Genomic DNA, 15,421 nt, shown 5'->3' on the forward strand with positions numbered 1-15,421 from the left:
TTGGGGATGGTAAATATCCTGCATTAGGAATAAACATTGTATTTAGCGAGCCTTGGCCAGCTAAATACATAGTGTTTATTCCTAATACAGGATATTTACCATCCCCAAAGACACAAGCGTGATAACCTCTTTATCATATAATGTCATTCTTTAATTCTGTGCTTCAAAATCGCTTTCCCTCTCTCACAAACATTACCGAAACATTGCGAGTTTTCCTGGAATGCGCGCTTTAATATTTATTACCTCAGAGGGAAAGTGATGTGTCAGTCGGACAGTGACAGTAGCCAATATAGTTCCAACTGAAATCTATTTCTTATGCAGTGGCGAAGCAACATATACGCAAAACAACAATTGTTTTTAATTGCCTTTCGGTCTGTCCACTAGAGTAACTGCCCTTTGTCAAAGGGAAGCTACTCTAACCCTAGTCTATGAGACGTCACGGCCACGTTCAGACGTTGTTGACAGTCGGTCTGTCCTGTCATAACGTTAAGAAGAGTAGTCAGATGTACACACAGCGACAAAACGAAACAAGGTAACAATTCAAACATATTTCGGCCAAATCCAACTATTTTAATTTGTCGAGTAGGTTTCAAGCCACAGAGGTCTACAAGCACAGATATGGCAACTGATCCCGCTTGGCTAGGCCTTGTGCGCTCGCTAAATTGTGTTTAAATTTATATCTCCAAAGTTGCCAAAACTTATAAAATGCCTTAGCTACGTCACAGTTAGACACTGATTTTCAGTATATTGGACTGTTCTTTTGATAATGACAGCAATTATCCCTGTAGTTTATCCAGATTCCCCATGGTTAATTCTGACTCGATCGCCTAATGACGAGGGCGACGCCATGTTTGTTTATAAACAGTGAAAGTAGTCCCTACTTGACCTTTGATCTTTGCATCTCTATCCGCATATGACCCCAACGGATATTGTTTTTATCCGTTGGCTTTATCCTGCCGAGAAGCCTACCCATTATATGATAAAAGGTAATATTTGAAAATCACAAAGACAAAGTGCATGTTTATATTTTATTTTTCAACTTTACCTGCTGATTACTGGTACTTCCTGTTTGGAACAATGGCGCTGACTATCTTTTCTACTCTTCGTTAATGTGGAGCTACTGTAGCACAAATACGTAGATATGTAAGTTAATACGTGAAAGCATGCACATAGTATTATTTGTAAGAGACATATATCTAAAGGGTAAAATACTGATAGCAATCATTTTCTGCCTTCGCCTAACCACAAAATTTATGATCTTTCAATTCTGTTTTTTTTTCAACCAAAATAATATTTAAATAAGCGCCCCCTATTTCTAATGTTGAGAGTGCCCGAGGCACTTATTACGTTAAATACGGTTCATCCAGAGACAAGGGGGAACCAAGTCGATAGATTGGACAAGTGATACTAAACGTTTATTTGCCATATCAGCTAGACCAGTGAAGCTAGTCGCATAAAGTTCAACATTATGGCAGACAGCTATTCCCTTTGGGGAAGGAATGTGACAACAGAATGGTCTCTCCACATGGAGGTATCCCAATGGAAAACAATGGTGTAGGACATACCTCATGTGGACCAGTTTTCCACATGTCTTAACAACAAGCTCGCAGTGTATGGCAGCCTTGTGCTGGAGCCCCAAGCTTTTCAAGCAGAGGCGTTGTCCAAGGATTGGACAGTGATATTGGTGTATGCCAACCCACCTTGGCCTCTCAAAGACAGTGTCCTGTGGAAAATAGAGGACACAGACTGCACGAATGGCCAACCCAGCTGTGGTTCCCCAGACCCCTCAGACTTCCGGAACATTGAGGTCTCATACACTAACCCAGATCAGGTGTTAAATATGAAAGTCAACACAGTCTCCATCTTATCGAGCGTAAGATACAGGATTCCAGTTACTCCAAATCTTCCTCAGCATCAGTGGCGAGATCTGCCATCCATGACAACAGATGGGACTTCTGCCAGTCCTGATTTGCGCCATTAAACAATATACAAACTATATGTCAGAGCCCATCATTACCTCTGGTATATTCTGGCAGTGATGTTTTACAGGTTTTTGATTCTTATTGTGGGGAATACATATGAATAAAGGCAGTTCTTTTCTGTACACTGTTTGGTTATCTTTTCTGATTTCAACACACAGATGAATACAGTGGTTCAACTTGTAAAACAGATGGAACAGGTACTTGTGTAACAGGTACAACTGGTAGAACTGGCACATGCTTGAACAACATGAACATGTACAAGCTGGAAATGAAAGCAAATACACGCTCTGTACATTCCTGAGTTACGTAAACATTTCTATATGGTGGCACAAATACATTTTTAATTGCCATAGCATGTATTGTACACGTTGTGGCCACATGATGCATTTTCTGGATTCTAACATCAATATTTCTACCCAAATTCCATAGAATTACGGCTTTCAAGTTTTGCCCTTTTTTTATTTTCACAAAATGTTTATGTAACATTTGTTTGCATCAAATACTTAAGTGCCCTTTTATCATCACATGGACTTAAATATGAAGCCCTCTCTGTCACAGTAATCCCACCCACCTCCCCAATAATCTGCATCCAGGTTGCTGATGTTGGAAAGGAGTCAGGTTTTCCTTATGCGCATGTGGCTTGGGAACCATGATTTAAACAGTTGCACAACTAATAACTGATAGTAGATAGTGAAGAGGACTTCTGTTGAAAATCGCAAGGTTTTTCATAGTGTGATGACAGCCGAAATATAGGATTTCCAACAATTATGTAATGGAAGTTATTAATTCCTTGAATTATTAACAATAACTATTGTTTGTGATTTGGCGACGAAACTCTTGGAAATAATGGAGAATTCTACACTGAAACAATGTTCGCAAACTTACTTCTCTGAGTTGAAAGACTTCCTGCCATTCACGATCACAGGAGGTGAATTTGAAATTAAGGGGCCTTTTTCCAAATTCAGTTTGGCAGTGTGCAAAATGTTGTTTTACTTTCAATTGGCCTTCTTGAAATTATCATAATATATAAAATGTCCATATTTTTTTCTATTGTTTTTGAATTTGCCTTTGAGACTGACTGTCAATTTTACATTTTTGTCTTTTCCTTTGTTGGCCTGTTGTCCAGTCGTTAACTTTGTTAATGTTTCCTTACTCTTTTTACCATGAATCTGATGTTCACTTTTGATTTATTTGCCGTCCATGTCAGGGTTGAAGAATAGGAACGTTTTGTACAGTGTTCCCTCGTTATTGCGCCCTTCAATATGGCGCTAACTCGTTTATATCGCACGGTAAAGCATAGCTCCCAAAATTTACAAACATTTTCAACAAACTCAAGTTTTCCAATGACACAATGTTTTCCCCCATCTCAGAAAACTTTATCAGCTGATCACCGCGATCATGTAACACAGGAAATACAAGTCAACAAATCCGAACTGAAGTACGCAATTTAATCCTATTGTTATAATATCTGGTAATAAAAAAAATTGTTCATTGTTTATCTGGACTATTGTTTGCAATATATATTTTTAATTATATTCAACATTTCATTCAATAATTATAATTATGTTCACAATTTCGGCGAAATCGTATGGGAAGTGATCGGTAGATCGCACAACTCACCGTTATTAAAAGCAACCACAGTCAGATTACTGCTATTGAAGCCTTGAAACTAACTTTAGTTGCAAGAGAATGGAAACACATATCATAAATGCCGTCCCATTACTTGCTAAAAGTCATATTTGAGGCAGTTTGACTATTAAATGTCAACGTAACATTTTCGCAATCGAAATACATGTAGAGCGGGAAGTCCCTACGGTGTCTGGTCAAAATCGTTCCATACGTCAAAAAATATCCTGCATACAATCTGTACCAAAGTGCTACGCTTGTGGTTCTTATAATTTTAAGTATATATGGTGGAAGCTGCATCTAAAATATTTGGAATATTGGAATATATTATTCCTGATAAAATAATAATTTCAGATTCAATTTTTTCTGACCATTGCATAATTTTTTTTTATTAAAGTGTTATCACTGGGTATGTTTTAACTGAATCACTAGTAGATTGCGAGGAAACGTGTGCACAGCTGATTACTATTTCCGGCTTAGTTTACGAGAAAATACACACGGTAATCTTAATCTCTGCATATAAGACAATGCCCTTGAGAGCAGGAAATACATTTTAAATGGTAAATCATCATGTCCAGTAATGTTTTATATCAAATTTCATACTTTTATTGACCAAGTTTATATTAAGCGCATATTAATACTCGATAAATCTTTTTTTACACAATGAATCATAAACAACTTCCATTCTGATCTTTTTTGAAACTCTGAAACGTGCAACGTAGATTGTGTTAGGTAGGCAGGGCATGTTTTGTTGGTCATCTACCACCTATGACTTACCTTCGTTAAACCGCTGATCATCTATAACGCTCATCAATTATTTGGACCCCGAAGGAAGCGTTGTAGCGAGGGAACACTTTATAACCTTCTGTCATCAAGATTGGATTGCATTGAAGGTCAAGGTCTTTCAAGATAAACTAAGTGTCAAAAAAAGTTATGTTTCTGATAACTTGTGTTTTTATGATTGGAATTTGATTAAAGGTAACAGAAGGTCATATGGTGCTCAGCCACTGGCTAAATCGAGAAAGTTTTTGAAACAAGGATGATAGCATCTGGAATTAATGTTTTAGAATGTTTGGTCCTGTGCCATGGACAGAAGGATAACCTTTTGCATATAACAAGAATGGATAAACGTGTTCATGAGTTCGAAAATATCAAAAATTGTTTCTTCTGCAAAACTATTGATAATCTGCAGAGCCCTCCTTTTTAATCTTTAGAACTACCGACTCTGAGGGCTAGTGAATAGAGCATCTGCCCGGGGGAGCAGAAGGTCTGAGGTTTGATCCCCGGCCATGTCATACCAAAAGACGTTAAAAGATGGTACTCGTATTTACTCTGAAGTGATCTGTGACAAGGACTGGTCGGCTCAGTCAGTATACTGTGTGGTATTCATGTTAAACTGCAGCATGGTATCTCAGTGGGCTAGCACTATAAAATTGGCATTAGTTCGGAAGCAGCCCCACACACCCACACATTGCTTAGGCCTCAGTTTTACTGCATAAGCCAGCATTAGGTATCAAATATGAATATAGATAGAAATTGCTGTGGTTAGCTGTAATTTGGTAAAGTCAATATGGTTCATGATTTCTGGTGGATAAGGTAGGGATTGGGCTGCTCCTGTTTTTGTGGGTACAATAAATTTACTTTACTGTGAAACAGGTTTTTGTTGATACTTTCAGAATTCAGCGTATTGTCTGTCCACTTTACAGAAGTTAACAAAGCACATGATGAAATTTTAAATGATGTGACAAGTTCTTTGCTATTTCCAGGTAACAATATCCGACAACGATGCCCGTTCTCCGCTCTCATCCAAGACCCGTGTTGTCATCAAGGTGCTGGATGAGAATGATAATCGACCACAGTTTGCTGACAAGGCTCCAAATATAAAGGTTCTTGAATGTTTGAGAGAAGACAGTGACATTGATGTGTATCGTGTGGTGGCCAAGGACCGCGATGAGGGACAGAATGCTTATCTTACGTATACAATCAAGTCCCAACGTGGGAATGGACAGACCCAGTTCAGAGTGGATTCCGTTACTGGGGTTGTATACTCCACCAAGGATCTTGTTCAAGGAAGGAAGTATGAGCTTCAGGTAATTTTACGATTTATGCCTTGGTCTTCAGAACAGAATTTGTGTGTTTACTTGATTGTTCAGTGTACTATACATGCATCATTATCAAAACGTGGGACATTATTAAACTTGTTAACTCCAACTTATATTGATGTAACATGAAACATCTAAACGTAACAAATTGTTGGGTAAATTATGCAAACACAAAGAAACATGATTTTGACATATTTTAATTGGATAGGAGCAACAGAAGAAAGTCAGTCCTTGGTGTAACCATTATGGTTATCCTATCTTTTCAGCCTGGTTTATCACTCTTGGTGAGAAATAAAAACAAATATTGATAATGTTCTCCTCTGAGTCCCACACACAACCAAAACGATAAATTTTCAATATTATTTTTTTAATTAATGTTCTTCGCACTGAAAGGGCCAGTATGTGGAAGGTTCTGGGTGTTTTTAATTACCAAGTTTCATGTCACACCTTTACTTCATGCACGATTCAATTCTCAAACCAAAACAACTGAGCTCCTCACAGCATTGCCGACAATCCAACCTCTCCGTTAAGTAACTTGATTCGATCATCAGCCTGTATCTCTGCCACATTGTCACGCCCATTTAAGATATTGCATATGTTTTACATTTGTAGTTGACGAGTCTACACATTTAGATAAACTGACATAGAGAAAATATCCTAAAACGTGAAAAACTATTTCATTTTATATTCATCCTTTGTTTACATTGGTTGTTTACATTGGTCCATGTACAGTCATCAAAGCTCTGCGGAGAGCTACCAATACAGTCTCTTGGATGTGTAAAACTATGTTCTCATGCAACTGACTGTCAGAGTTGTAGTAGCATAGCTATATAATTATGAAAAACAATATGTTAAGAGCACCAAAAGGCCTCTCTGTTCATATAAATGATCAATATTTAGTTAATGATTAACAATCTCTATGATCTATATCGATAGCCAGCCCTTATGCCAAGTTACTTCATTGCACCATCGAAGCATACTGGTTTGCTTTAACTTCAGTTTTCCAGCACAATGGACTAGGAGATCACCCTGTTCTCAAACACACTCTTGAGATGTTTCTTCTTGGAGGATGTCAAAACTGCTTATTCCCAAATGGGACCTCGCGGTCATTTGTCTGAACTTTTGGAGGATCTATTCAAACTTCTAACATCTGCTACTTTGAAACAAAAAGTCAACAATGCAGATTTCCTAATAGCCATGGCCATGGCATTCATATTAACCAGGGCCATAGCAGCCTGAGTCTCTGAACTTCATACTCTCGTCTCTTCCAGTCTCACACATGCAGAAGAATGAAGCTCAATTACCATCAGTTTCTGTTTTGAGTATGTCAGGATTCCACACACTTTCCCCTAATGGATAATTTTACTTGTTTTATCGGTACTCTCAGAGGTGATGGTGAAAAATCTGAAGATATTATTGTGTAATGACCGTGAAAATACAGGATTTCTGATGTTATCTGTTGGATGAATAATTGGGTCACAATCCTGGCATGATGAGCATGTGCAATATCATCTTGAAAGATGAAACGTTGACGAACAGGTTGTGCAAATGGCACCACGAGTAGTGCAATGATGTTGTCCAGATAGCATTGACCTGTGACTCTAGACAATGGAGCGCCGTTCGGCCAGTCAGTGTGATACCAGCCTATATTCTTGCTGTACAATGTTAACGTCCACAAAACGCTCATGAGGAGGTCTTCAAACTCGATTCCTTCGGTCATGGAAATCGTGAATGGACCTCAATTCATCAGAAACATGACATTAGCCCAATGTCTATTATCCCATTACTGAAATTTTCTACACCCAATGACATGCAATAAGTTGAGGGATGACACATTACGTTGTGCATGGAAATGCCATCTGTGCAGATGATTTCGCACCATCTGGACATGTACTCGTACACCAGTTGCCTGTTGCAACCGGTCCCTTATCTGAGTGGCAGATTGCAACCAATTTCTTAATGCCATGGGGGCACGGGTGGCCCAGTCGTCTAAGGCGCCGCGATTCGCTGTGCAGAGTTGCGTCCCTTGGGCACGCCAGAAACATATGATTGTGGGTTCGAATCCCGGTTCGCCCCGATTATGTTTCTAGGTTTGTCAGCACCATACCCGTGCTCGTGGGTTTCACCGAAGTGGTAAACGTCTGAGACCTGCATCACTTGGCTTTCCTCCAACATTGAGCTGACACGCCGCGATACAACTGGAATACTGTTAAAAGCGGCGTTAAACCCTACTCACTCACTCACTTCTTAATGCCATCATTCTGATTAATGAGTCTGGGCATTTGCCATCCAGAGTGGTGTTGATCATCGATGTTATGTGTTTGTTGGTATTCGGGGCCACAAGCTGCTGGTGACAGATTGAGAAACATGCAGCATGACAATATGAGTATGCTCTCAAATGAGTCTGGGTGACAATAATAAATCTTACCACTCCTTGCACGTGCTGTCTGAGGTCACGTGCTTCATGACTCACAATGTTGTGTTTGGGAGCCTGATTTCTTTAAAAATGTTCTTGCCACTTTGATCATACTGTTTGTCCAGGGTAAGCAGATGATTTTTAACGGTTCCACAGTGGATACAAATGACTGGAAGTGATATCGGTATAGGATATGTATTCAACTGTAAGTGACGTCATCAGAATCATAATTAAATCACCATAAGAAACAGAAGTGACATCAACATAACCACAAGGGGCATCATACAGACAGGAAGCGATATCACTGAAACTGGATATGACATCTTATTATATACTTCAGTATGAAAGACTTGTCAATCGAGACTGTTCGTTTTGCAAAGTGCCATAATGCCTGCGAATACTTTACCTCTATTACATTATAGCCATAAATCCTGTATTTTTCCTGCAGACACACTATAACTTCAGATTTTCAACAGAAGTCCTCTTCACTGTCAACTACATACAACTACTTGTTCCCCTAATAGTACATGTAGCCCTTCAGCTCTTAGGTGTAAAAAGGTGGTGAAAATGTCACTTCTTTCCTGTGTGTGCTAGAGTCAACACCTGTTGTTGTTTTTGTCGTTCTAGCAACTGGTATAAGGTAGTCACACTGTTTATTAATTTCTTCAGAAATATTATTATTATGATCTGGCTGGATACGTAAGTATACTGGGGTTGTTTTTTGTGTGTATCTCTTACTATGGCATCCTCCACTTTCCGCTGACATGTCAGAAGTGTGGCCAGTTCATGCTTACTGGAGACCCAAGACCTTCTTCATGAAGCTAGATGCCTCTAGTCAAGGCAAAGCGCAAGCAGGCAGGAAGTCGACTCTATCTTATCAGCCACTTAGGAGACGATCTACGCCTTCGACCCCTTCAACACCCAAACCAGCTCCAGCCTCAGGATTTGAGATCAGCGCTCTGGAGAGGCTCAGAAGTCATCCCCCGCCAAGAGGCAAGACGGGGTTAAAGCAGTTGTCAAAGCCTTAGTCATCAACGAAGTCCAGCTCGCCCAGATCACGACTTCTAGAAGATCACCAGGGTAGTGGCAAGAACGCCTTACCCCCGCAGAGCTGACCCCAAACTGCCGAAACAAACATACGGTTCCCACACGGACCGTTACATCCAGACCCTCTGCCAGCACGTCGGCAGATTAAACCGGAGTCATGGCACCGGAGTCGGAGAGGCCCCCGATCAACCGGCCACATCATCTCCGTGGGAGTATGGACCAGAGTTGTCCTTTGTGGATATGATAGATGCTATAAATCACTACATGCTGACCACACAGCCATAGACTGAACAGTAGCCTTCTTCGGAAATGCCTGAGTACGCTGGAAGCCATGCTCCGTCATCCCATATCCAACATACTTTACAGTGGCCAAGTTACACCTCCGGGATCCTAGACCATATGAATGATACCATGTAGAAGCTCTGTCACGATGATCGGCTTCCCCTCCCAACTATGAGGAAGAAGTTATATCAGATGCATGCATCGCCGTTCCCAGAGTCACAGCCACTGGAGTTCAGCAAGCTGGTAGAGAATCCTAATACCAAACTTGTGCTCCCGGCCAGATTAGTTAAGGATTTAACTACGGTCAATAAGATCTCCATGGACATTGACACGTATCTCAATTCGTTCATTGCCCGAATCTGACACACGATGCCACCTCCACCAACATCTTTTGATGATGTCCCGGCAAAAACTCTGATGTCCATCCAAATGGAGCAAGTGGGACTTATCTACAGTCTGATAGATGCGATTGTCCGCATGCAAGAGGATATGTTATCTACGCAGGTCTGGACTGCCTCCCAGCTCCTATGGCTTCAGCGTCAACTTCTGTCTCAAGTCAGATCAAGGGCTGTCTCCAAGCATGCTAAGCAGACGGTTATGTCACAGCCAGTCACATAATCGACAATCTTTAACAACAAGCTGGGCACAATCCAAGATGAAGTCAGACAGGACACGACAGAGAGACTTCAAGTGTCTATGATCAACCTGGCAGTCAAGGCACATGGATCCCAGTACCCGCCTAAACGAGCACGAGAGCCAGCCAGGGATTCCTCTTTCCATGTACGACCGCAAAAGAGGTATATCTCATCAGGAAAAAAATCCTACCGGGCATCTCGGCATTACGACAAGCTGTCGTCAGATTCTTTTCGGAGCTAAGCCTCCAAAAGCCGGGGATCTGACCATTGAGCTTTCAAGCCTGGAGATCGCGGGGAAAGAAGATGACTTGTTTCTCCCCCCTCCGAGCGTCTGAGAGCCTATCGAACTGGGTTTGTCTTCAGATAACATTGTCATTCAACATAACGCTGTCTCTGGGTCCAGTGGGAGGGCGCCTTTAGTTATACGCCGAAAATTGGACACACATTACGGGTACAAGCTTCATTTTCTCCAGTGCCCTCGACTTATATCCCATCCAGAGGGACGCAGGTTACACCTGGAGGGTGCCAAAGTGGATGCAGCCGACCTTGCCATCAAGACCTGTCTCACCAAACAGGCCATTCGGAGATTACGGGATACCAACAAAACTTGGGGGTTCCACTCCCCAGTGTTTTTAGTACCGGAAAAGAACTCCACAGAGATGAGAATGATCTCAACAAGAAGTACTTGGTCCCGCCTCCAAGATTTCAGTCAGGAAACTACGTTCATCACTCAGAACAGGAGATTGGGTCATCAGCCTCGACCTTCAGGATGCATATCTCCATGTGCCAATCCACCAATGTCACAAAAATACCTCCATTTCAGAGTAAACGACCGTCAGTACGAGTTCCAGGTTCTACCGTTTGGCATAGAAGTAGCCCCTTGGTTATTCACCAGAATAACGGCGCCAGTCATCAACTTCTTCCATTTACATAGATATCTAGATGATTTCCTGGCCACCAATCAGGAACACACCCAGCTGGGTCAGGATGTAACATTCCTCACCCAATTCTTATCTCGGATTCCTCATCCATCCGACCAAGTCAGAGACTTATCCAGTTCAAGAAGTAGTCTACAGGTTTCTGTACAGGTACGTACGGGATATCTTTGCACCCTGGAGGACCGGTTCAACAAGTCCATTACAAGACTTACAGAGGCTGATTACAATTAAGCCCATTACATAATTGGATCAACTCCCTACAATCTCAGACCCTGGATACACGGGTACTCATTCCTCTCCACAAAGATCTAATCTGATGGACTCAACGAGATCATGTTATGACGGGGATTCCGCTCATCCTACCAGCTCCCGAACACCACCTGCTTACAGACGCCTTGGATTCAGGCTGGGAAGCTCACATGGACGACTTCAAAGTTCGGGGTTTATGGACCGAGACGGAAGCAACTCTACACATGAACTGCAGAGAAATGAAAGCAATCTATTATGCTCTCCAGACATCGAAAGAATGCCTTATCAAATCATCCGTCCTAATTGCCATAGACAACACGTAGTGGCCTACATTCAGAAGCAAACCGGAACCAAGTCCAGTTCGCTGTTGATGGAAACTACTCAGCTGTTTGACTTGGCCGAATCATTCAGCTGCCAGATGGAAGTGATGGCAAACTGAACATACTAACGGACAGATTATCCTGGAGAGGGAGATTTTACCCACGGAGTGGACTCTTCACCCAGATGTTTTTACCTGGATAACCTCAGTTTGAGACACCCCTGGACCTCTTCTTGAACTGTCTCAAGCATCAACTTCCGGTTTACGTCAGCCTGGTCCCAGATCCGAGAACTCTCCAGATCGATGCACTATCCATGGATTGGACACGACTGTTCGCCTATGTGTTCCCTCCATGGTCTCTCCAAGACAAGGGTCATACAGAAATTGGAAGTGACAGATTGTAAATTCATCCTCATTGCTCCAACTTGGCCAAGCAGGACATGGTATCCCAGACTACTATCACTCCTGATGGACAAGCCACTCACTCTTCCACTTCGCAAAGATCTCCTGCGTCAGCCCAGGTTGAACCTATTTTACTCCAATATTCCCAGCCTCCATCTCACTGCCTGGAAAATATCTCGCAGAGAATGCAGGCCTCAGGGTTCTCTCAAGCTGCCTTTTCTGCTGTCGTAAGATCATGGAGATCGTCATCCACCCAATTTATGACAACAGATGCAACAAATTCGTCCAGTAGAGACACAGATGTGGTCTAACTAATGTCATAGAGGACATTCCCATGGTTGCGAATTTCTTCCTACCCCTACGACATGATAATAACTTCCGACATGGAACCACTGAAGGAAAAAGATCCACCCTCCATTCCACTCTACAGCTCCATGGATTAATGATTGGAACATATCCGGTGCGTAACAGACTCATGCAAGCATTCAGCCTAGAGGATATTTGCATTCCCTGGATCTTCCCAAAATGGAATTCATCAGTCGTCCTGTCTGCTCTACTAGCACTCTTCACCAAAAATCCTGTAAAGCAGCATTTTTACTTGTCATGGCTACCGCAGCCAGAGAACTTGACTATTCCAGTCTCACTCATGCTCCCAACTTGACCTCCATCACCTTGCAGTCCCTACCGGAATTTATAGCCAAGAATCAGTCTACGGCTACTGGTCCATCGGATCACAGACATTACCGTATTTTCTTGAGTATAGTGCACACTCTAAAAAACACAGCTGTGTAGAAAGGGGTGCGCATTATACACGAATTAATGAGTTTTGATGTTTTTTCCCCCCATGGAAAGACATTACCGTTAGCACGTAACCCCTGAAATACCATGTCAACAAATCCATACTGAAGTACGCAAATTATTCATGTAATTACACTGTCTGGCTATAAAAAGTGTTCTTTGTCTATCTGGACTTATGTTTGTAACTTATTTCATTAATTTGTTCAAAATTCCTTTTAATATTGTTTTAATTAATTTCGGCGAAATCGTGTGTGAAGCGATCGGAAGATTGCACAACTCACCATTATTAACAGCAACCATGGTCAGATTACCGCTATTGACACCTTGAAACGAACTTTAGTTGGCAGAGAATGGATACATATATCATAAATGCCATACTTTGAATCGTTAAAAGTCATATTTGTTTTTGTTGGACGATTCTATGTCAACACGTAATTCTCGCGATCACGTGTTCACGTGCACAGGAGCCTTGGCGGTGACTGGACAGACTGATTCCATGTAAAAAATAATACCCGGCAATAGCGATCAGCTGTTTCGCTTAGGGTTATTATAATTATTTTAAATATGTTTAGTAAAAGCTGCCTCTAAATTAACAAGATATTGGAATATATTATTCCTGATAAAAAATAGTTTCAGATACACCTTTTGCTGATCCTTGCATTAAAACACTGTAAAGTTATATCATTGGGTGTGTCTTGACCGAATCACTGGTAGATTCCAAGAAAACGTGTGTACAGCTGATAGCTGTGTCCGGCTTAGTTTACGAGAAAATACACAAGGTAATCTTAATCCCTGGATATAAAACAATGCCAAGCTGAACAAAAAAATACAATTTAAACAATAAATGAACATGTCTGGTGATTTTTTATCTCAAATTTTGAATTTGTACTGACAAAGTTTCTCATCACCCGTTCGTTTGCCGGACTTCGCTGATGGCTTGTAAGGAATTCAAGGGCTACCTGTAAAAGAACAGCTGATTTACAGATCTACCGGAAGTGGCATCACAATCAGAAATCAGAAATATAGACCGGAAGTGATGTCATAAACACAAGTGACATCATAAATGACGTCAGAAGTTCTAGAAATGACTTCAAAACCAGTCCAAAAGAGGAATTGCCATCATTGAGAAGTGGCGTCACTCTCAGAATCTGAAACAAATGATGAGTTAGAATAGAACAAAAGACATCATTTCATGATTATCAGCAAATAATAAGGTACTTCAAGTGAAGTTATCGTATATTGACTGATATAATCATAAGACTATTTATTCGTGCATTATACATTTGTTATATGCACCCTTAATTATGGGCAATTAAATTCAGGAAAAATATATCTGTTATATACAAACATTTCAGGCTGTCAGCATAATCCACGACATCTGACATCATTTGACATCTTTCAACGTTCTTGTTGTTTTTCACCAAAATAATATTCTAATAAGAGCCCCTATTTCTAATTTTGAGAGCACCCCAGGCGCTTATTATGTCGAATACGGTACCCGATTTCAAACCTGCTAAGAGAGATTCTAAAGTAATTACCTCTTAAAAGGGTTTGAATCTGGTAGTTTAGAAGAACTCATACAACAGTATTGGATTGCTGTCAACTACACAGGGAGTTAGTAGAGGCAGATCCCGCCTTATCCCTCTGGTATATTCTGGCTATGATGTAATAGAGGTAGAGGATTCGCAGAAATTATCAAACAAAAGTTATCATTGTTAATAATTCTAAGAAAACTACCTCTATTACATCAGGAAGTACTCCCACCCACCTCCCTAATTCATCTGCCTCCAGTGGTGAGATCAGTGTTGCCGCTGGCTTTTGAAACTGCCAGTCCCCACTAAATTTTTATCAGTCCCTACTCTCAACAAATAAAAAAACGTGTGAAAATTTCCTGGTTTGTATTCTTTCAACATCATGTTTAGTGCAGTGACGTCATCTCTAAAGTAACTTAATTAGATCTACATGTCATTAACACAAATTCTGTCACAATTTTCGCTTCTTCTTTTTTAATTTTATTTATACAAAGTCACAACAAATGGATTTGGCAGTCACATGAATTACCGGTCCAAGCCTAATATTTCCGGTAAAAAACTGATAATTACCGGTAAATGGGAACACTGGAGATGTTTTGGAAAGAATTAACATTTTCCCCACCTTTTTGCACAGAACAGCTGAAGAGCTAGCTACATGTTCTATTAGGGGAACAACTAGTTGTGTGAAATTGACAGTGAAGAGGACTTCTGTCGAAAATCTGAAGATTTAGTTATAGTGTGTCTGCAGCCAAAATACAGGATTTATGGCTATGATGTAAAAGAGGTAGTTTTCTTGGAATTATAAACGATGATAACTATTGTTTGATTTTTGTTACTTGACCAGTGTGTATTCTGTCGCTTCCAACAGCGGTTGCATAATTTTTAAGTATTTTTTTTCTTAAGTTAATTTTGTATACAATCATATCTAAATGTAAATGTTTTTGTGACCCTAAATATTGTTACTTTTGATTATATTTTTTAAAGATTTTGCAATCACGAAACTTCATTTTTAGTCGCAAATAAAAGGGGTGGAGATGAGAGAAACATATTTCACTTGGCACGTGAAATATCCTCTATATATCAACCTGAAGTT

At 40.6% G+C, this 15,421-nt stretch overlaps 1 protein-coding gene across 4 annotated transcripts in view; it reads left to right on the top strand.

Annotated features, from left to right (window-relative positions):
- LOC139450511 (protocadherin Fat 1-like) overlaps nucleotides 1-15,421 on the top strand; it is a 247,276-nt gene that overhangs the window by 57,399 nt on the left and 174,456 nt on the right. For all 4 annotated transcript variants that reach the window (XM_071232241.1, XM_071232243.1, XM_071232242.1 and 1 more), the window contains exon 5: nucleotides 5,375-5,698. In XM_071232241.1, coding sequence (XP_071088342.1) covers nucleotides 5,375-5,698 — 324 coding nt within the window. The remainder of the gene's footprint in view (nucleotides 1-5,374; nucleotides 5,699-15,421) is intronic.

This window comes from Haliotis cracherodii, unplaced genomic scaffold (genome assembly GCF_022045235.1).
Source record: "Haliotis cracherodii isolate W230 unplaced genomic scaffold, xgHalCrac1.p SCAF_8, whole genome shotgun sequence".
Classification (NCBI taxonomy): Eukaryota; Metazoa; Mollusca; class Gastropoda; order Lepetellida; family Haliotidae; genus Haliotis; species Haliotis cracherodii.